At 36.9% G+C, this 22377-nt stretch overlaps 4 protein-coding genes across 4 annotated transcripts; 1 reads left to right on the top strand and 3 right to left on the bottom strand.

Annotated features, from left to right (window-relative positions):
- Positions 1–18: 18 nt before the first annotated feature.
- LOC18043203 (outer envelope protein 80, chloroplastic) lies at positions 19–6392 on the top strand. Its single transcript, XM_024186468.1, has 16 exons — positions 19–947; positions 1116–1209; positions 1331–1413; positions 1554–1651; positions 1745–1814; positions 2340–2433; positions 2689–2770; positions 2892–2927; positions 3358–3511; positions 3596–3736; positions 4098–4168; positions 4265–4342; positions 4443–4559; positions 4750–4897; positions 5740–5809; positions 5915–6392. The coding sequence occupies exons 1-16, from the start codon at positions 315–317 to the stop codon at positions 6067–6069; spliced, it is 2124 nt and encodes a 707-aa protein (XP_024042236.1). The 5' UTR covers positions 19–314; the 3' UTR covers positions 6070–6392.
- Positions 6393–8032: 1640 nt separating this feature from the next.
- LOC18043569 (F-box/LRR-repeat protein 4) lies at positions 8033–10357 on the bottom strand. The gene is given in 3 exon segments (XM_024186834.1): positions 8033–8979; positions 8982–9227; positions 9476–10357. Coding segments are annotated over 3 exon segments (1206 nt in total). The 5' UTR covers positions 9804–10357; the 3' UTR covers positions 8033–8347.
- A 774-nt stretch (positions 10358–11131) lies between these two features.
- On the bottom strand, positions 11132–15186 carry LOC18043568 (transmembrane protein 53). The gene is made up of 5 exons (XM_006437574.2): positions 15021–15186; positions 13090–14296; positions 12866–12971; positions 11959–12164; positions 11132–11453 (listed from the first exon to the last, which is right to left on the bottom strand). Exons 2-5 carry the CDS (start codon positions 13830–13832, stop codon positions 11186–11188), a joined length of 1323 nt encoding a protein of 440 aa, XP_006437637.1. The 5' UTR covers positions 13833–14296; positions 15021–15186; the 3' UTR covers positions 11132–11185.
- Positions 15187–17718: 2532 nt separating this feature from the next.
- Positions 17719–22331, bottom strand: LOC18043567 (FAD synthetase 2, chloroplastic). Its single transcript, XM_006437573.2, has 5 exons — positions 21114–22331; positions 20652–20704; positions 19918–20053; positions 18940–19115; positions 17719–18827 (listed from the first exon to the last, which is right to left on the bottom strand). The coding sequence occupies exons 1-5, from the start codon at positions 21371–21373 to the stop codon at positions 18310–18312; spliced, it is 1143 nt and encodes a 380-aa protein (XP_006437636.1). The 5' UTR covers positions 21374–22331; the 3' UTR covers positions 17719–18309.
- Between the last annotated feature and the right edge of the window lie 46 nt (positions 22332–22377).

The following is a 22377-nucleotide window of genomic DNA, read 5'->3' as shown; positions in this document are numbered from 1 at the left end:
CTCGTTACCAAGCACTTCCCACTTTTAAACGCATCCTATTTTAGTGCTGAATACAACCCGCTTCCAAAATACACTTCAGTTTTAAACAAATTTTTACTAAGTACAACCACACATAAAATTAACCTTTGTTTTCGTCATATTCGGGCGGCTGTTAACTACATTAAAAAAGTTGACAGCACGGTTTTGTTGGACCGGACCAATTTCCAGCAGTAGAGGGTTTAATAATTATCTTCTTCTTCCTCGTAAAACCCGAGAAAATAACCTACAATTCAGTCATTTTCTTTAATTCTCCGTCAGAGGCAGCCTGATTCACAATGCCTCTCAGAAACGACGACGTTCGCTTCATATCGTCTCCCCTCAAAATCCCTCCCTTTCGACCGGAGCCTCCCGTCCCCTTCTTTGCCCAAACCTTAACAAAATCCAAAAACTCCCTCTCTCATCTAATTTACTCACTCAATGAGTCAACGCGGTCCACTGAACCATTCACTCGGAAGCTCCAGTCATTTGCCGAACATTTGTACGGAAAATCGGTTCGCATCTGCTCAACGTGCTTGTCTATGACTGGCGCCGTCGACACATTAGTGAATTTTCCGCTTCTATGCTCTGCGTCGTTGTCGCTGAATCAGTCATCGGCCGAGTTTCCGGCTCAGTCCGAGTTATCTACTCAGCTGCAACAGAAGGCGCAGCAGCCTCACTCGGTCAGTCGAAGCGACGAAGAGCGAGTGTTGATAAGTGAAGTTTTGGTGAGAAACAAAGACGGTGAAGAACTTGAGAGAAAAGACCTAGAAACGGAGGCATTAACGGCGTTAAAAGCGTGCCGTGCCAACTCAGCACTGACAGTTCGTGAAGTCCAAGAGGACGTTCACAGGATCATCGATAGTGGTTACTTCTGCTCGTGTATGCCAGTCGCTGTTGATACGCGTGATGGCATCAGATTGGTCTTTCAGGTACATTTTAAATGATTTTATCTTTAGTTATGATTATGCTGTAGTTAATTTTCTCTTTTTTTTAAGAAAAATTTAATTCCTCATAAAATGGTATCCTAACCATTAAATGAATTATATTTGTTTTAGTTTTGATTGATGATTAATATTTTTGGTTTCTTATGTTACAAGGTAGAGCCAAATCAGGAGTTCCATGGGCTGGTATGTGAAGGAGCTAACGTTCTTCCAACGAAGTTTGTGGAGGATGCTTTTCGTGATGGTTATGGTAGACTTCTTACCTATTGTGCGTATCTAATATATATAAATACATTTCTTTGCTGAGCCATATTTGGAATGGCTCACAGAGAGCATCCATTGATTTTGAAAATTGGTGTCAAGCTGTGCAGGAAAAGTTGTCAATATAAGGCGTTTGGATGAAGTAATAACTTCAATCAATGGCTGGTATATGGAGCGTGGTCTTTTCGGCATGGTCAGTGTTCATTGTGTTGATGTGCAACATTTTTGCTTCATTTTGATGAGATTTAGACTTGGATTTTGTGTAGTTCACCTTGGTTTGTCATCACAGCTTGTCTTGATAGCGGGATAATGTTCTCTGATTTTCTTCTATAGGTTTCTGGTGTTGAAATTCTTTCTGGAGGCATAATTAGATTACAAGTTGCAGAGGCCGAGGTCAATAATATTTCCATCCGTTTCCTTGACAGAAAGACGTAAGTACCTGTCTTAAGTTTACCTTTTTTGTGTTTAGAAAACAGTAATTATAGGATTTCTAGATGATATATGTTGTGTTTTGCCATATTCAGTGGTGAGCCAACTAAAGGGAAGACGCGTCCTGAAACCATTCTTAGACAACTTACAACCAAGAAGGGACAGGTATATTCTATGAATCTTCCTTTTTCTTCAATTTTGTTGTATTCCTGAGGAGGAGTATTTGCCCACCTTACAGAGTATCCACAAGGTCCTCGATGTTGGCTTTTGAGGCTTGAGCAAATGTGAAAGAAATCGCCCTATTTAAGCTTATGCAATTGTCGTTCAGCTTCTTTCTTTCGCTAATCTCTGTTTTCCCCTTTCGAGTTAATATCATTTCTTAGGAGAGAAATATTCTTAATTTTTCTTCAAGTATCATAATATGTTACCTATTTGCTTGGTTCTTTGCATTCTTAAGTTGCAAAGTTGAGTGCTGGTGGTTTTATGTAAATTTGATGCTTCTCTGGCTCATTTTTGTTATCCTTTTCCTGTTTTCATATTCTAAAAAAGTTTCTCTGTTTCCTAAAGAGAAAAATATATGAACTTGAGGCATGACATAATTCTTCACAATTTCGTCTATGGGATGAACAAGTTTATTGTTAGATACCCTATGACTAATAAGAGGTTCTCAATTTGAAATAATTGATGTAGGTTTACAGCATGCTGCAAGGGAAAAGGGATGTGGAAACTGTATTGACAATGGGAATCATGGAAGATGTTAGCATTATTCCTCAACCTGCAGGAGGTGAGACAAGATGCTTCATTTGAATCATCTCATGACATGGATTATGTTTTGGCACATTATATGTTGAGTGATCTTAAGTTAGTTTTCTTGAAGATGTTGCTCAACTATAAACACCATAGTTTGTTAGGAAGTTTCTTCCAATTGGAATCACTTAAAAAGTATTGTGCTTAATCAGTTAGGGGAGTTTTATGCATATGGATGTGCTTCTCTATGGTGTTTGAATTGAAATGTTGTTTTGTTTTGGCAACGTTGAAGATACTGGCAAGGTTGATTTGATAATGAATGTTGTTGAGCGGCCAAGTGGAGGTTTTTCTGCTGGTGGCGGTATATCAAGTGGGTAGGTGATTTAATTTAAATGGCATTGTTTTCTTTTTTTCCAAACTTGAATATTAGTATTAAAAGCAAAAACTCTGTGGCTTACATGAAATTATATTAACTTAGTCTCCTTTCATTTGTAGGATCACAAGTGGCCCTTTATCTGGACTCATTGGAAGGTGAGGTTACAGTGTAATTTATCTGGTTAAATCTCTGCTATCGTGTGAACTTTTTTATTCTTAGTTCTTTTTATTGCTTGATAGGTTATATTGTTGTATTTTAACATGAACTAATTTGGTGTGGATGCTGTTTCTTTTCTATCTATCTGTCTATGTATATGTATATACATAATTTTCCTTTATTGCTTGTAATTAACAAATTCTGGGTCCCTAAATGCTAATGAATAATATTTGTTTGAGAGGGGTTATGTATGTTCCTTAGAGTTTCTGCAAGTTATGAAAATAAATAGATCTTGAAATACACGCATTTATGGGAAAGATGCTGACACATGCAAGGCATGGGCTATACTTATAATATATTGTTGCACCAGATTCTTGTGCTAGGCGATCATTCTATGTAGTCTGCCTAATAACTCTATTCCCATTGCAGCTTTGCATATTCTCATAGGAATGTTTTTGGAAGAAACCAAAAACTCAATATCTCCTTGGAGAGGGGTCAAATTGACTCTATATTTCGCATAAACTACACTGACCCATGGATTGAAGGAGATGACAAACGAACATCAAGAACTATAATGGTTCAGGTGAGCTAAAGCTTTTCATTGTCTTAAGAACAATTACGTTTGGGTGCTAACTGATCATTGCTTGAACTGATGCATTTGTACTAGAATTCAAGAACCCCTGGAACGCATGTTCATGGAAACCAGCCTGATAACAGTAGTCTGACCATTGGCCGTGTGACAGCTGGTATGGAATTTAGTCGACCAATCAGGCCTAAATGGAGTGGGACAGTAGGACTTATTTTTCAGGTACTTCATTAGACCCTTGCTTTTCTTTAGCAATAGGTTGACCTTTGGTGCTGAGCACAATTGGTCTGGCAGTGAATATGACCTGGAGCTTCTGTGGAATTGTTAATATTATTGAGAAAAACTGCATAAGCAACATGTAGATTGTTTCCTGTATTTTTTATTTTGGTTTTTCTAACTGCTGGTTTGTTATTTACAAATGGGAAATTGTTATGTTACCTGTGTTTTGGTTAGTGCATTGATTGATACGGCAAAACTTCTCATGTATTTTAAATAGGCTTCTACCTAAAGTCATTTATGTGAAAGTCATTACTTTTTCTTATGTGAACTGTGACTTCCTATGATTATATTTTCTTTTTACCAGCATTCTGGTGCTCGTGATGAAAAAGGAAATCCTATTATCAAGGATTTCTACAGTAGTCCTCTTACAGCAAGGTAGACCTCCCTGAAAGTAAATGCTGAACCTCATTAGTTTGTTTTCCATTTGTTAATTTTTTGAATTTGTGCTTGTTCTATTTTTCTGTTGGGCAGTGGTAAGACTAATGATGAAATGTTAATTGCTAAATTTGAGAGTGTCTATACTGGTTCTGGCGACCAAGGGTCTTCAATGGTTAGTCATTTAACCTTCTTTGCTTTCTTGATCTACTGTCTTTTTGGGACCATCAATTTTGTTGTCACTTTTGGACCCTCATTTTTTGTTGCCTCTGCCGTTTGTATTTAACATGGAACAAGGACTTCCTGTTTGGCCAGAGTGGTTGTTCTTCAATAGAGTGAATGCTCGTGCCAGAAAGGGTGTAGAAATTGGACCTGCTCGCCTTCTTTTAAGGTATGCTACCATTTCTTCCTTTTTTTCTTATAAGTTGTGTAAAAGAGGAATTCAAGTGTGATTTCGAAATGAATAAGTCAGAGGATGATTAGCATGTTGGCACTTTCTCCATGCTTAAGTTGTCACGCTGATATCTTTACAAGTGATTTTCTGGTTCAGTTTGCTAATGTGCACTGTTTCTTACTGCTAGTTTGTCCGGTGGGCATGTAGTAGGTAATTTCTCTCCACATGAAGCATTTGCCATTGGTGGAACAAATAGTGTGAGAGGTTATGAAGAAGGTGCCGTGGGCTCTGGTCGATCTTATGTGGTTGGTTCTGGCGAGATCTCCTTCCCTATGGTATGTGATGATTACCAAATTTCTGTCTTATATGGATCAAAAAGTGAAAATATTCTGAAGCTTTATCACTGCATGTTCATGATGCTTAAATCTGCTTGCAACTGTGCATCACATGAGCTAGCGGAGGGTACAGATATTACAAACTCCAGATGAAGGCAGTAAAGTGAATCTGGCAAATACCGAGACAAGCAAATCACGGGCAATTCATGCCTTAATCTTTATAAGTTGGAAAAACATAAATGGAGGTTACAAACCAAAAGTTATATACTGTCAAGGGAAGAATTTTTGCTGTAGGTGTCACATCTTTAAACAATTTTGATTAAAAAATTTTGATATTCCCCTTTCTGAAAACACACGCAAATGCACACAGATGCGCCAGAGGTTGATTTATGATTGAATTAATGTTGAGAGATGTTGTGAATAAATAGGTTTAATTAAGGACTGTATGATAGATTTATTCATTCGTCTAATACGAGTCCTTCAAAGTACTTCGATACATTCTTGGAGGAGCTGGCATATTAATATATTTCTGAGGAGCCAATCTAGTATTATAGAAGCAAAATTTGTCAAATCTAGGAGGGGGCCATGCTTTCTTTCCTCATCTGGCCCCATGCTACCTTCATCATTGTCAGAAACAATTATTTCTGAGCTGCTATAGATTGAAGGCTTCTGAGGGGGTCAGAGGATCAAGACACACTTAGAGAATGCATAAGCATGTGATAGATGAGATAAAAGGGATTGATCTCTCTCTGAAATTGAGACTGCACACTTCCCTCTGAATGAGCTAATGTTGTTTATGGTGGAAAGATGTATTTTCTCCTCTAATATTTCTTGTTTTGCAGTTGGGGCCAGTCGAAGGTGTTATCTTCTCTGACTATGGAACAGATCTTGGATCAGGGCCTTCTGTGCCTGGTGGGTTTCTTTATGATTGGCCCCATGTTTCTTATGCTTTCAAAGTTTGTTCTTTACCCCCGCCCCCCAGGTTGCAGCCTTACTTTATTTATTTTGCTTCATTAGGTGATCCTGCCGGAGCAAGGTTGAAGCCTGGAAGTGGATATGGATATGGATTTGGTATCCGCGTTGACTCTCCTCTAGGACCTTTGCGGCTTGAATATGCGTTTAATGACAAGCAGGCGAAGAGATTTCACTTTGGTGTTGGTTATCGGAACTGAAGTTTCTTTTTTGCGTGATAGTATTTGCATCTAGATGTTAGTTATCCTAAGGTAACCAACTTTATTCGTCTGTCGAGGACGTGTACAGCTTTTAGTGAAATAGTTTCTTTGGCGTCATTTTTTAATAGCCACCGACATCATGAACGGATTAGGTGGTTATCTTATTTTGATCAATTCATAGATGCAAAATTGATTGAATTGCTTTTCAGGCATTTATATGTCTAAACCCTTTTGCACTTATGCCTTCCGAGTACTGGTGTCCGCCTGTCCGGTTGATAGATTGAAATAAAAATTGGACTTCTAAATTTGGAATTTCTTGACAACTCCGCAATTCTTCGTCTCATCTAACATTTGTAGATTTGCTACTAGAAACGTGATTTTGATATGGCCTATATCTCCGTTAAGGTTATGATGTTGGTTTTTCCTTGCCATCATCATCAGATAGTTGATTAAAGAAAAAAAAAATTATGCTTTAAAAAAAAAAACTTATAGGAAAAGGATATGAAGGGTGTGTTCAGTGAGAGAGATTGTGAAGTACTAATAGTTCAAAAGTGCTTTTCCGCCATTAGCAAAAACTTTGGCTGCAACTTCCCTGCGCATCAGTAATTTGAGAACAATTTGTTACAGAAGTTTATGTTAAATTTAATGTGTACACATTCCCGATGATCAACTTTATAAAGCCGAGTACATTAAGCAGGGCAACGGAATAAGCATCACTGTTTAGTGGACAGTAACACTGTAGCAGCCAAAACGACGCTGTGCACTCTTAACAGTGTTGTTGTTTCTGTCCCTTCGGTGTAGCCTTGCTTTTAAATATCATTTTTCCCGTAAATATAAAAGAATGTCAGTCCTCCAATTGGTCTCCTGAGATTAATACTCGCAGCTGGCTCAATTGTTAGGAATCTCGTGCCTTTCCCCAACAAATTGGAGCTCCCGTTTTCAATTTAATTTTTGCCAATTTGCCAATGAATCTGAGGAAGATTTTTTTTTTTTTTTTCCAACTGGAAACTAGGCTAGCTACGGTGGCATCTTCTGACTTCTAATCAACTCAATAATGATTGAGTTTGAGGATGTCAACTTAACTTCTTCACTTGGACCTCTTGGCAGCTGCCATATTATACACAATACAGCCTGGCTTGTTAGATCAGTTAAATGAATACATTAACTGGCTTGTTTCGTCTTTTACCACCATTTGCAAGACAGTAGAGTCTCAGAGAATCTTATCACTTTGGCTTCAATTACATTTAAAAACGACGTATGAACCTTATCTATCTGAAATTCTGAATGATTGATCTCGACTTTAGAAGGAAGAACAAGTAACCCATCTCAGGAAATTCAAACCAAGTACTAAACATGTCAATCCAACACTTGGCGTTAACACTGAGCTTTTCTATAGCTAAACGAACAATATCTTCTGTAGTCTATGCTAACAATGATCCCTTCTTAACTAAAAATATTTTTTTCTAACTAATGACCAATCATAAACCCAAGAGAAAAAAAGGAGGTTGGTTTTTGGTAGTTGAAATCTGTTAGAAATCAAACAAAAAGAATCCCAGGCCAAGCTCTCACCGGATAAGCTCTGGCAAAAATTATTCAACTTCTGTGATGTCTACCAGCTCGCACATACCTTCGCGCAGTAGACAGAGACATTATATTATTGTGTTTGTGCATCTAACTCCACAACTTGCTGTCTGCAAATGTGAACCACGGAAACTTATCAGAATGACGACCAAGAATCTCAAAACAACAATTTAATCTTGGAATTAAATTCGACAGAGGTAAATAAGCATCATCTGTTGCCATAAGGCATTGCCTTGCCTCAAATCAGAACTTTCAAATGAGTTAATGATAAACATTCCAAAATTTTATCTCAAATTGAATCCCAAATGACCTGATAATTTTCATTACATTATCTGTTGGTTATAGCAAATCACTTTATATGCAGTGAAGGAAAACCAAGTTTAAAAAAATAAATAAATACCGGAAGAATCTTATTATTACCAAAGACCAAGATTTATGGAAAGCGGGGGTACAATAGAGATTACAATGTCCACATTAGAATCTGAAGGTAACAAAATAAGAAAAAGAGCATCCAACATACTTGCAAAATATACACGAATTTTCCAGCAATAAAACAAGCCTAGCACTATTAGACAGTGCAAAATTAATAATTAAATGTACAGCAGCAGGAAAAGACTGATGATACTCGAAGAAGCCTTCATCTGTTGTTCTTAAGTCAGCTTCACGAGGCAGTAGTTCCTTTGGAAGCTATGCGGTCTCAAAGTAACACATCTGGCTCAAACAAACATCCTGCAAAATTAACTTTACAACATTGAGGAAACTGTAAACCAGCCTCCTCACAACTTGCCTGTGTAACATGTGGGCAGGACCTCACATCAATGTACTCCAGAGAGGCACATTTTTCCAAAACATTGCCTATCCCTACCACTGTTACCTTTGGACAGTTAACTTTTAAAACCTTTAAACTTAACTCAACTTCGCCTAGATCCTGAAAGGCAGCATCTGTCACTTCCTCACAGCAACCGATATCCAGAGCCTCCAGGTTTCTGCATTGCGAGAGGATGCAGCTCAGCGAAGAGTCCGAAATATTTAAACACCAATCCATCCGCAAATTCTTCAAACTACTTTTACAAGAAGCTGCCAAATGTTTTATAGACTCATCAGAGATGTCCCGACAACCACCAATTATTAGAGTTTCAAGATTCTTGCAAAATTTGGCCAAGGATAGTATAGACTTGTCTCCAACTTTATAACAATCTAACAACTTTAGCGTCTTTAGAGAAGAACATGACTTAGAAACGCTGGAGATGCCATTGTCTCCGATGTTGCTGCATTTATTGAGATCTAAGAACTTTATATTTTGACAGCCATTTACAAGATCAATTACTCAGAGTCACTTATACTGGTGCATCCTTGAAGGCCCAACTCTTCTAGATTATGACAGTTCTTTGAAAGAGCTTGCAATGTCCCATCAGTTACGGATTTACAGCCAGCAAGATGCAGGCTCCGCAGGTCTTGACAGCCTTCAGCAACAGCTGACAATCCCTTATCAGTTAGCTTTCTACAGTAAGACAGATCCAAGGACTGTAAAGAACAAAGACCACTTCCAATTGATGCAATTCCAGCATCTGTAATACCTGTAATACGAAAAATGAAGCAATTGAAGAAACACATAAACTGATCCTGCTCAAAATACATGCATGTATCAAAAATCCAAAGCCAATAGGCACATATGCATCCAAACAGTCAGCGTAATTGTACATTCGTTCACCGCCAAGTAAACAAATCTCCGATTATATGCATTCCATCAATCAATTAAAAAATACAACAACAACCAATCAAACAAAAAAACACCACACGATAAACGCACCAAGAAAGGAATTACCTTTACAATTCTGCAAATTAAGGAGCTTCAAAGACTTGAACCCATCAGCAATAACAGCAAGATCAGAATCAGTGACACCGGGATAAAACGACCTGGAAACGGACTGAGACAAATCCAATTCAACGAGGCGAGAGAATCTGGCGGCAATCTTTCTGAGCATGTGGGGCCCAGCTCGTACTGACAATTTCTTCCGCTCAGTGCTCTGCAAGTGGAGCCATCTCTTACACACCAACCCGAATCTCTCCTTGTCCTTGTCATCTTCTAGCCTTGACAAAATCGATCGCAATTCGTCGTCTCTGAGCACTTCGTTTATGCAAAGGGAACCCATTTGATTAATTTCAAAAGGAGTTCAGTTCAGATTAGCGTTGATTCCGGAAACCCCTATTCTTAATCTCTGTCCCTCGATTGGCAGCCAGAGTTTGTAGCGTGGAGTAGGAATAAGTAAGAGGCTTTGTTAGTTTCCGCAATTACATAAATGTCCTCGGTGGTTGATTCTTCTTATTCAGTTGGTTGGGGGGCTCTTCTGTAAATAGAATGTATTTTTGTTCAGCTTCTGTGTCAGCATTCTGAATCTGGCTACGTGCATATTGTACTTGGCTACGTTGCTTTTCAGGTTTCTCTTTCTCAAGTCAATATCTGAAATTTGATGCTTTACTGTTTAAGGTTTCAGTTTCTACGTCATTTTCTGAATTTGCTTCAGTTGTCATCTCAGGGAACTTGTCAAAAAGAGCATCACAAAAATAGGATGATTTAATCGGTATAAAATATTAAGATAAACGACGTCATTTTATTGGTGAGTTTGTCGCTTTTTTTTATCACCGTCTTCTCCAAAATATGCGTTTTTCATTAAGAGAGAAGTTTTCTTTGATTATATGACACAAAGGATTCATTTATGTACATTCAATATATAGAGTACTGCTTAGTACAACGCCCTCACTCTTGTTAAAAAATTCTCATCTATTATGGTTTCAAATTTGCGTTACTAACACCCTATATTTTGGGATAATATACATAACATATCATGAATTAAAGACAGCACAAAATTTTATGGGTCAATAACAAAAAATTTCGAAAACTTCATGTTTTTTCAACAGAGGATGGGGAAAGGAGGCCCCCTACTGTTGTCTTTCTTCACATAAGATTATAGACATTGCTTACAAACACTAAAACAGTTAAACATAACACAATGATCCCAATCAATAGTTAGAAAGCCAACAAATTAGAAACAATTATTTGAATCTTTCTTATCCGTTAAAATACAAAGCTCCCAGATCAAATGAAGATACAAATCCACAGCATATGCAAACAAAACAGTGGCTATCATCTCTTAATTTTACAACAATGTGCATAAGTGTACACTTCTGAGTTTTGAACAAGGAATTTGAAAAAATGAGTAAGATACATTTCCCATTACCTTAAAGAAATAAGATTCTACAAATAATTTCATGTCGTACAAGGAAAAAAGAAATATGTACGTCAATGTTGACCAAGGAATATCCTGTTTACAAATTTGCAGAACGCTATAACATGTAAAAAGACCAAAAAAAGGAATTATAAAAACAGAAATGAACTGTTATTCCTGCTGCATTTTGTAACCTCTAAGCCAATGAATCAAATTACTATAAGGTGTATTCAGTATATTTTTTTATTTTTTTATTTTTGGTAGGGAAAAAAGAATTAGGGTTATGGTCAGTGCATCCATGGCGCCAATTAAGAACTTTTGCAACAAGTAACAACATAATCCTCCAGAAACTGACTGAGCTGAGTAGTGTATAGTTTTGGGTCATTCCTAAAATGATCGACGTGAGGAGTGGAGACAAAGTTGCAAGCCCTGACCTCACGTCCAGCCTTCCGCTGCTCCTCTATAAATGATTCTACAGACTCTGCAGGAATGACTCTGTCAGCAGAGCTATAAATATACAATTGTGGACAGGCCGGTTGCCCAGAAGACAATAAGCCCAGTACATCAGAAAGCCTCCTGTACCATTTTAACAAAAATTTTCTGTAAATATTCATGAATGAAGAGAATGTGAAAACATAAGAATAACAGTAGGATAACAAGAAGATATTTCCATCAATGTTCATAAAGAACGATAAAGCCAATGTGGAATGACAGCAATCTCAACTACATTGTTTCATAAAGGAGGCAAAGAGCCATGTTGCAAACCCTCTCTACATCAAATGGTATATACATGTACAGAAAATTTAGAATATACTGTTGCCAACAGAGTTCACAGAAACCAATCACACAAGTCAATGAAACAAGAAAGACTGAAGTCAGAGAGGGAAAAGATCCAGATCCTAAATATAAAAAAATTTGGAATAAATTCAGCGAGTTTGTCAGAAAAATGCTAATCTGTCTCAATTAGTTCAACCTTTCAGTCAATATTCTTACGGTAGAAAATATACAGTATACAGTTTTCCAATGTGACGGCGATAATGCATCTAATCAGATCAAAATGATAGCCAGCAATGGACATTACCTGTTCACTGCAGGAAGATGCAAAATCACCTCAAAAAACTTCTCCAGGACAACAAGCAAAGCTGTTTCAGTAACTGCAGGTTTGGGTTCTCCACTTGCTCTGCTGCCAACTAACTCGTCTGTCTCTAATTCGTTTGTGTAAACAATTCCTTTTGTTGCAACACTATTCTTTTTCAGAAAAGCTGCAGAGAAACCCGAAGCCCACACCTAAGACAAATGAAATGAATTCAATTAGCACTGTTGAGCATACTCCAAAAAAAAAAAAATCAAAAGATGCTAAAGTGCAACCGGGCACCACACTGACCACATCCTATCATCTCCAGAATACAGATATTCTTACAATAAAAGCAATGTAGATCAAAAGAAGAGATGCAAATGCCTGTCATCAAACAACATACTTGTTCTGCATAACTTCTCAAAATTTCCAAATTTTATCAAAGCACTGACTTCTTTCAGGTGCACAAAAATAGGCACTTTAGTCAAATACATAGTCTTATCAATGAGAGAATGAAGGAAGTTTATTCCCGTGAATTTCAGTAAGTTAAAGAAACATCAGAACTCCTAGTTAAAATGATAACAGAAAACATACACTATAAACTAAACCTGAAACCCTATAAATCAAAATTGAATAAGTGTAGTCTAGCATACTAACTCAACCAAATAAGGGCTGGTTAATTTAAGTCTAAAAGGTCCAAATAGATACAAAACAGAGCACAAGATGTGGCAGATGTAAAAATGTAAAAATTCCAACAAATTCTGCTCATGGCCTATAATCTTCTTATAAATATTGTGCATGGTCAAAGCTTTCTGTTTCCATTAAATTATCAAATATCTAACTATCCCAACAATATAGATATCCCATTATTCATGTTAATAGCAAATTTTAAACCATTGCAAGCACCATTTACCTGAGGGTCAGGAGATGCAACAGGTGCAGAATCTACAATGCAACCTCTAATCCTTCCCATTAAAGAAGGATCCTTATTCTGAAACTTCTCAAGAATAGCTCCATATCTGTGGCAAGATAGATACATTTAAACATATCAAGCTAAACGTTAAAAAGGAAAAAGTTGAAAAAAAAAAAAAAAGAGCACACGCAATAACATGCAATAAAGAGAGAGTTAATTCTCACGTTAACCATCCAGTGTTGCTAAAAGTGTGAAAAACAAGGTTCTTTCCTTCATCCTCCAAGCAATCAGCCAAATGGTTCACAAGCAATTCTATATTTTGTTCAGCCTTGCCACCAACTTGGTAACTGAGAATCTCAGCCATTGGAAAAGTAAAGGTAATGACATGAAACCCCTTTGAAGTATACCACTCTGCATATTTCCTAAGATGCTTCTGCTTTGCCCCCAACCATCCAAGCAAAACCACCACAGTCCTAGACTTCATTGCTAAACAATCAGAAGTCCCAGAAACATCAATGGCATCTGTTTCTGGTAAATGCCACCTATACAACACATCAGAATACGAAGCAGGGATAGAACCTGTAGTTTTAGTTGGCTTGGATGCTTTAGCCAACTCCGCAGACTGATACACATTAACAAGAAGAGGGAAAGACGCTACAGAAGAACATAAATTACTAGGAATAAATTTGTGGCCTGAGCTGGGAACCCCAAAACTAATGCTGGGCACAGGTACTTGAACTCTAGTCACAAAGTTCAAGCTGGAAAGCTTGGAAACAGATATATGAGAAACCCAAGATGATGTAAATTCTTGAATTGAATTTGAAACAGAAACAGAAGAATCAGTTTGTTCGGCTCCAGGTGATGTAAAAGACTGGAACTTGTCAGAAACATCAGCAGAAGCGGAAGCAACGGCAACAGCCGCCGCCGCTATTAGAGGCCGTTGAATGATTCCGGACAAGGAACCCATATTGAAAAACTTCAGAAGAAAAGAAATCTCTCTCTCATAAGAGTAGCACTATCAAGCAACGCCCATACAACGCAAACCACAATCCAGATTGAACCACCTGCACGATAAATTGGAGATGAAAAATTCAATGGTGACCCCTTGAAAAGAATCGAAGAGACGAAAGCAAAATAGAAGAAAGTGGCAGCAAACACGCTAGAAAATAGGAGTCAGAGACGGTATAAGAGTATATTCCTTTTTTCTTTGAATAACGTGCGTAAAAATTAAGAAGAGGCTGACGTGGAGTTGGTCAGGTCCAATAAAACCGGGCTGTCAATTTTTTACTTGTAGACAGCCCGGTCGAAATTGCATGCGCGGCGTCACCGACCACCGAAGCTTCTTTCGGAGTCAAACTCAAGGAGAGACGGGGACGTGCCCCGCGCCTAAATAAATAATGCTCTTTTCACGTTTGAGGAAAGCTCCTGCAACTGCAACGACAAAAAATAAAATCAATTAAAACGAATTTCACGTTAAGTAATTATATATAATTAATTAAATTAATAAGTGTTGTTTATTGAAAGAAAGCTAATTTAAGGATTAATAGAAAGGACAGCGCGTGTATTGTCTGTGTACAGCTACGCAAAGGAGCTGCGGTTGACCAATAAGAGGGCGCCACGAGTGAGGTGAAGATGCGTAACAGTGGTTGATGGCTGTATCTTAGTACTCCGACAATTTAGGAAGGAACGACACATGAAAAGACATTATAGCCCATGTAAAAACTTTGTATTGCACAGATGCAAATATGGAATCGAGGAGAGAACGGGGAATTCGGAATTTTCCCACAGGACAAACGGAAAAGTAAATTAACGGGCGCGGTGCGGTTAACCCAGTACGACGAAACTTGAGGTGCAAATGTGGAATGAGTTAATCTGTAACGTGAACCGCTTAAATGGGTAGGTTGAATTAAATTTAAAATGTAAGAACGTGAAATCAAATGACCAATCTACCCCTTCAACGACCGGCCGAATTATCTCGTACCGAAACTCAGTAAACGGAAATGCAAATAAAAAAAAAAAAAGATTCGAAGACTTCCAATTTCCTTTTTTTTTTCTTTTCCTTTTTCTGCGCACTGAAATCTGGATATCAGGATTGAAAAGGTCATGTAAATAACAACAAATTACTAAATATTAAAAAAAAAAAAAGAAGACTCACCTGAGGGGATAAATGAAGAAAGAAGAAGATGGGTACGGTAAACGGCGACGTAGAGAGAAGGTCCGCGTTTATTGGAGAATGGAGAGAAGAATATGGGAATGTGTGTGTGTGAGAGAGAGAGAGAGAGAGAGGCTTATGCTTTCGTTTGTTAATTCTTTTTTTTTTTTTGGTAATACAACAATATACGCATTTATATATATGTTTTTCAACATATATACATGACATACTCTTTAATGAAAGAGAAGAGGAGATCTTTTAGTTTAATGGGAAAGAAAAATATTGCCTGCACTCAACGCTAATTTATCTATTTATTTATTTATTTATTGCTGGAAGTATCGGTTTCATATCTTGTGTTGTGTGCACGCTGCAGGTTAAATTATCTTAAATTATTATTTTTATCTTTTCCATGAAAGCTAAAAAGCTATCTCTTCCAATTAATTAATAACCGCCATTTGTTGAGGAGGTGTGGTATCCTCTCCCTCCCTCACCAATTATTGTGTCAAAATTATCGATATGAAATGACAGGATATTAATTTTATAAGTTATGTAATTGACTATTTAATAGACGAATAACATATAAGAATTAAAATTTAATAGTTAGAATTCTCTAACATAACTGTATCTTTAAAGTAGATAGTTCGAGTTGCCCGCTGTATTATTAAAAAAAAAAAAGAAGATAAATGAATCCAATAAAAAAGTTCATTTTTTTCTAGTTTCTTCCTTTAATTTCTAGACAAGTGCTATGCTGGACTCCCTCCACCTGTGAGAATAAAGGCTCTACCCTCAGAGGCTCAGATGCTTAGCGTTTTGTTAAAATGAGCAAGAGGAGGCACCTTACCTGATTATATAGATTGATTATTCCAGTGGATATTCTGAAGTGAAACAGGTTGCCCACTCCACTATATGGTATTTTCTTATGTTATGCGGATGCCCATAAATATTCTGTTGTCTGTTAGGCTTCCTTTTGTCCATTCTCAATCATCAAAAAAAAGCCAAGGAATGGCCCATAATATACTGATTCCACAGTCACAACTTCAACCACACAACACACACCCTTTCCCTTTTTCTTGTTTTCTTCCTTTCCTATTTGGTTCACCTTGGAACAATTTTCAAAATAAATATTATCTTATTATAAAGATATATTTAATTAATTATATTTTATAAAAAATTGTCTTTTCATTGAGAATACATCATTTTATGATGACATTTCATTTGAAGATGTATTATTTTATAGTAACATTTCATTTGAAATGATGATAATTTAATTTGGATCATTGATTAAAATTAAATATTGATCAAATAACCATGAATGAAGAGGTATTATGAAAGCTGACAACGCAAAAGGAAGGGCACAGCACAATAGAGAGTTTGTTTCGGCCATTAACTTATAGAAAATAATAATCCCACATCATTTTTTTCTCATATGTCTTTCCTAAAACGAATTTCATTATATAACACCTATTTTTTATGCATCAAATATTCAATATATTGTTTACTATGAGAACAATATATTGATTCTTAGTAGGCTTGCAACATTCAACAGTATTCAGGTTTATTTTCGTCGATGCACAATGCAAGCAAACAAATAAGTGCTTCCTTATATCCGGGAGGCGTATTAGCTTAATCCATGTGCATCATTCAATTGATGGGGGCAAATAACATCTTAAGGAATGCAACATTTGTAAGGTGCTTTGAAATACATATTATTTTTCTACAATTTACCTATTATTACTATTTTCTATCTACACACAAAGTTGTAAACACATTACTTTATATAATAAAGTTCCACTATTATTGCTGCAATTATCTTCATTTGTCATTCCCCACGTGTACATATCCCCAACAATCTTAAGACATTATTTCTGCAACAATGGTACCAAGTTCATCTCTTCGACAATTCACAGTAGATTTTGTCTAATTGGAGCGGTTCGATGGTGGCAACTTTATACGTTAGCAGAAAATGTTGCATTTTTTGTTGATAAGCCTCAATGTGGTATATGTTCTCACAACACCAAAGCCTCAAGAACGTGAGGATGAGACATTAGCAGAAGCCAGAGCTCAACAAAAATGAAAACAAGATAACTACGTGTGCAAGGGACGCATTTGCAATGCCATGTCTGATACTTTGTTTGATCAATACCACAACAGTTCAGATTTCATTATTGTTTTTTTCCCCCCATTTTCGTATATGCGCTGCGAAGCATTGCCTAACAAAATTCTCAATCTCTAACCAAGCAACAGACAAGGTTGCCAAAAATCTGGCACTCAGCGTATGAGAAAATGGTTAAAAAGTAGAAAAGGAATGACCAGGTCACAGACATTTGGAAATAGGTTTCGTCAAACTCAGGAAAGAACATACAGAAACAGAGAAAGACTGAAACAGAGCCTAACCTTGACCCTAATGTTTTAGCAAAAACATTATTGATCTAACATAAATGCCCCACGTGTTTGATACTAGTGTTAAGCAAGCTCTGACAAGACAATCGGTTAAGCAGACTCAGATAAGTTCCGACAGCACCATCAGATGGATGCAAAAAATGCTCAAAACCAAGATTTATCATATCTTTTATAACTTGATTTCGGTTGCCTCACACTTCGGAGTTTCTCAGATCAAAGCTTTGTATCGTAAATCATCTTTGTTTGAGCATACCATCAGATGACACTATTCTTTGGCTAAAAGATCGAATTCCTGCTGAAATTGCTGTTTTACTAAAATACAAACCCGTAAATTGTTATTTTCCCAAAATCCTCTTAAAGATACCAACACCTTCATAACAGATTGCATGTTTGAGAAAAGAAGCTGTATCCAGGACAATGATACTTGTCTCCAAATACAGCTCTGCTTGTGTCGATTTTGCCATTATAACTTGGAACTTCTTGACACACCCACCTTCATGCTTCTCAGTCTTATTCAGCTGTGAGAATTTTCCAAGTGATAGAACTCAAATGCCTACACCGAAGGGGAACTCAGATCAAAAGACCAGGCTCCAAATACCAGCTATGAATAGTACAGGCAGCAATAAGATCCAAGCAACAGCTACAGACAAAATGAGATCCCTAAAATTAATAAGCAAAATTACATCCTTAACTTGAAGAATGAAGAAGCATTCTAGGATTTGTGCTTTGTATCTATATATTTACATACTTGAACTGATAAATAAGAACAGTTGTGCTCTAATGGATCTGTGGAGGGTAGACATCCTTTCCTTCAAGAACATGGATGAAGTTTTTTGTCCGCGAAATAGCCAACCAGAATAAAGTTAAAACACAGAAACCTAACTTAAACTAATTAACATTGTAAGTCACCAAATTCAATACCCAACAACTTAAAGTCTTGAGAATGATCAAAATTACAAAAACCTACCTTATCCATTTCTAAGTGGATATGTGATGCATCAATGCATATTCTACATTTTACTGGGTTTTCTTCACCAAATAAAAGAACACTGTTCCCATAGAAACCTTCCTTTGGAGGGAGATTTAATAAACAAGACTTTGGAACTGACACTCGATGCTTATTGCTAGTACTAATTAACTCATCGTGGTCATTCACCGTCAATATGAGACGATGTTGACGACCTAGAAGCTCTGACACATATTTCATGTCACCCATGGCTAAAGCTTGACGAACACGGGTTGATGAAACCTGTCCTCTCTCTTTAGAATCATTACAGTCTATATCTCTTGAATCTTGATGCTTGTCCATGACAGAATTTATAATGCAAGCATCCATGCCATACTCCTCACACAGTCTCACCAACTCTGATGCATCGCCAGCAGCTTTATATCCAAACCGGTAGTTTTCACCTGCCACAATTAGCCATTAAAGAATTTATTCAGCATGATTTAATGTATTCTTCCACATTACAAATTGCTGACAAAAAACCCAGAAAGAATCGTCATCAACCTTAAAATTTACCTGCCACAACTCCGCGCACTCCAAGCTCCCTTGATAATTTCTCAACAAACTGTTGTGGAGAGAGATGTCGAACACTTGAAAATTGTATCTGGAACTCTACTGGGGCCACATTACCACAGTATGGAGCCCAAGATGAAAGAACCCGCTTCCGGTCACATTTAGCGACTATGGGAGCCCTATTCAGACAGATTAATATATCATATATATGTCCTACAAGATTGTACCACATAATCAAAGTCCCACCATTTAACAAATCAGATGTAAGCCAAATTCATATAGTATAAATGTCAATTGTCCAAACTTAAATGGTTATCACGACTCACAAGGGTAGAGACATGGAATTAGGTGCATAGAGTTTGACAGTCAACTAACTCTTAATAATAACTGTAATACACATTCTCCTATAAAAAAGAAGCATAAGCATCCTTGAAAGAATTGCTCACTGATCTCCAATTGACCAAAGGATCCTCCTCACTTAAAGTCATTAGCACTTCTTAAAACAAAATTACAAAGTAAAAATTTTTAACATAAGACATTCATGAACAATTATAGTAAAAATTTACCATTTTGGTTGGAAATATAGGACGTTTGTTTTGAGTAGAAAAGACTTTAAAGGATGTGAACAAGTTGCCTATAAATGAAACAAAGACATACAATCCTTTATACACCCCAGGAATCTATAACTGGTTTGCGTAGAATGAGCCACAACAGATAAACATCGAACATATATATATATATACACTCTCCATCCTACAATAAGTGAAACCAGAATTAACCAAGTACCAAGAAAGCAGACCCAGAAGAAATTACAGTTGGTCAGTTCAAATCAGTTCTTAAGCCACCCAGATTCAATACGTGAAGATCTGTTTTGGTCCAGGGATTTGTAGAAAACTAAACCAAGACAATTGCGGCCACACAACTGTAGTTATAAAAGAAGAAGCCTAGAAAAAGACAAAAACATGGGAACAATGTTTGTACCTAGGCTCCCAACCAAATACTTCAGCCATTCCTATAAATGACAACAAATATGGAGCTCCAATCTTTGATGCTTGAATTGCAAGTTCTCGATGACCAATATGAAGGGCATCAAACTTTCCCAAAGCTACTATCCCTCCTGGCAACAATAAGTCATAATAAAGAAATCATAACTAGCATGTTCAAAAGATAAATTCACCAATAGTTCATCAATAGGTTCCAAAAGATTATGTAAGACTTGTTAAAACTAAGCTGTAACGCTAAACTGAATAATGCAGTTCTTAACAACACTTGGAGCATCATTTAGAATTAGGAAAATGGAGCGGTGTCTATACTTGCCATTCATAAATGATAGACTAAAGGTTCATATCACATAATAGACTAACTTTTTCATTCTATTACACAACAGTTCCCAAAAAGTACTGGGTAGAGATCATAAACCTTCAAGCAGTTCAACATTACAAACAATTGTCAACATTCTAACCAGTTTAAAGAACTTACAGCACATGGTAGAGAACCGAGAAAGCAATGCAACAACTCCTGACACTTTGATTAATTAACAATTGGTTTCATAAAAGCAGATTCAGTAATTTTTTTTTTTTAAAAGAACAACATATTACCTAGATTTGGGGGAAAAAAATTGCAAAACCTCAGAGTCACCATTGCCAATATTTTACACAGTAATGGAAAGAGAATTCAGGAAACAGAAAAACCAAGAGAGATCAGTAAAAGAAAACCTGCCACTGGGGATAATCCTTCAGCAGGAAGCTCACGATCATCTTCTCGTTCACTTTGTACAAAAAAAAATAAAAAGGTAATCAGATAAACAAAACATTGGATGGATAATACAGAAAACAAGTACATCCCTCCCACACACAGATAATGTGATATTCATGGCAATTCCTCTTTCTACCACTTCGAGCACCAAATTGAGCAAAATTTCAAAAAATTACTAACTAAAGAACTATAATACAAGAGACATAGCTAAGTAACAAATTTTCATATATGACTGCATAGCAGTAGCAAAAGCAAGGAATAAAAAGAGTATGAAGCACATCTCGATGTTTCGGCCATTCCATAAAATCATTTTATTTGAATGCAGCAAAAATTTGAAAAAAAAAAGTTTCTTCCTTTAATTAATTTCAGAATGCAGAAACGGCATCCCAAAACAACAGCAAATTAACGGAAAAGAATAAAACCTGAAACAGCTGGGGAGAGTAGGCATTTCGCCGGAGGATTTGCTTTGAAGGCTGGAAGAAGAAACCAATCTCTGCTGCAATCTTTGCTTACATTTCTCTCCGATTATGGCCGCGGAAAGCGGTCTCACCATGAACGACGATAGCTGAAATATTCTGGAGCTACAAAACCCTAACCCTAGATTTTGGTTTTGATGGTAGTGGTGGTAATTGCACTCCCGTATTCGTAAATGATATGAAATACGAGAGCTCCCACCCAACATTATTTAATTTTCAATTACAGAAACAGAAAGAGTGCGAATCAGCAGCAGCAGTTTTTGAATCTTCTTAGGAGTTGAAGGAACTAAGGCAAAGTAACGCGTGTTCAGCTTCTCTGTGTGTTCAGTTTGTTAGCCACGTCAGCACTCTAATGAAGAATGTATGACCATTGATCCCCTATTCAACTTTTCATGTGTACTTTCTTTTCTTCATGTAAACTTTTTTTTTTTTTTCAGAGGATAATCCAATGAAAAATTGTATTCAGCACAGAATTGATACAACCAAAGCTCTCTTAATTGATTTATTTTATTTTATTGGCATGAATGTTTTGAAAATGCCAAACTACGATTGCCTATTTCCGTATTTCGCTAGTGACGCTATCAATCTTTTAGTAGTCATTACAATAATGCCAAACTACAATTGGTTAATTTCACCGGGAATTTCTACCAATTTCTATGCACAAATTTTGTCACTCTCTGTAGAAGAATACTATTAAAAGGCCAATTAGAGTTCGAGGGCAAATCCACTTCTTTCCCTCAAAGCATCTTCAAACCGGTCACATCTTGTCCCCCGGCGGCACCAATTGGTCTCGTTGCTGCATATATGGCTAATTGTCAAGGATCTACGATGATTTTTAATAGTGTCAATGACATCCCAGTGGTACGGATCAAGAAGTTGAAGCTGCCGTGAGATTTAAAATTGCTGATATCAAAGTTTCACCGCAGTGATATTGTATTATCCGGCTCATCATCTTTCTAAGTATTCTGCCCCATTTTGAATAAATATACAATTTGCTATATGGAAGGTCTTCTCCTATCTCTTCCTTGTCTGAAATTTATTAGCCCACGTACTAATCTCTGATCCCGTTTGGGACTACTGGGCTGTGACTGGGCTGCCACAGTGCAGCTCCATCAAAGCATGGCTTTGTTCGAGTATTCTTGAGAACTCTTATTTTCCATTCCCAGAATAATAGTTGTCAGTCAATAACCATGTAATATTGACAGTTCCA

This window comes from Citrus clementina, unplaced genomic scaffold (assembly GCF_000493195.1).
Source record: "Citrus clementina cultivar Clemenules unplaced genomic scaffold, Citrus_clementina_v1.0 scaffold_4, whole genome shotgun sequence".
Taxonomy (NCBI): domain Eukaryota; kingdom Viridiplantae; phylum Streptophyta; class Magnoliopsida; order Sapindales; family Rutaceae; genus Citrus; species Citrus x clementina.
Note: the sequence above shows the minus strand (reverse complement) of the source record. Positions and strands in the feature narration are given on the sequence as shown.

Excerpts from the sequence above, each read along its gene's own strand:
- LOC18043203 (XM_024186468.1), top strand. The coding sequence starts at position 315 with ATGCCTCTCAGAAACGACGACGTTCGCTTCATATCGTCTCCCCTCAAA. Across the intron at positions 3,512-3,595 it reads CAAGAACTATAATGGTTCAG|AATTCAAGAACCCCTGGAAC; the intron begins GTGAGCTAAAGC and ends CATTTGTACTAG. Across the intron at positions 4,560-4,749 it reads CCTGCTCGCCTTCTTTTAAG|TTTGTCCGGTGGGCATGTAG; the intron begins GTATGCTACCAT and ends TCTTACTGCTAG.
- LOC18043568 (XM_006437574.2), bottom strand. The coding sequence starts at position 13,832 with ATGGGTTCCTTGTCCGGAATCATTCAACGGCCTCTAATAGCGGCGGCG. Across the intron at positions 12,972-13,089 it reads AGCAACACTGGATGGTTAAC|ATATGGAGCTATTCTTGAGA; the intron begins GTGAGAATTAAC and ends ATCTTGCCACAG. Across the intron at positions 11,454-11,958 it reads CATCTTCCTGCAGTGAACAG|GAGGCTTTCTGATGTACTGG; the intron begins GTAATGTCCATT and ends AAAATGGTACAG.
- LOC18043567 (XM_006437573.2), bottom strand. The coding sequence starts at position 21,373 with ATGTTGGGTGGGAGCTCTCGTATTTCATATCATTTACGAATACGGGAG. Across the intron at positions 20,705-21,113 it reads ACTCTCCCCAGCTGTTTCAG|TGAACGAGAAGATGATCGTG; the intron begins GTTTTATTCTTT and ends TTTTGTACAAAG. Across the intron at positions 20,054-20,651 it reads AGGATTATCCCCAGTGGCAG|GAGGGATAGTAGCTTTGGGA; the intron begins GTTTTCTTTTAC and ends TATTGTTGCCAG.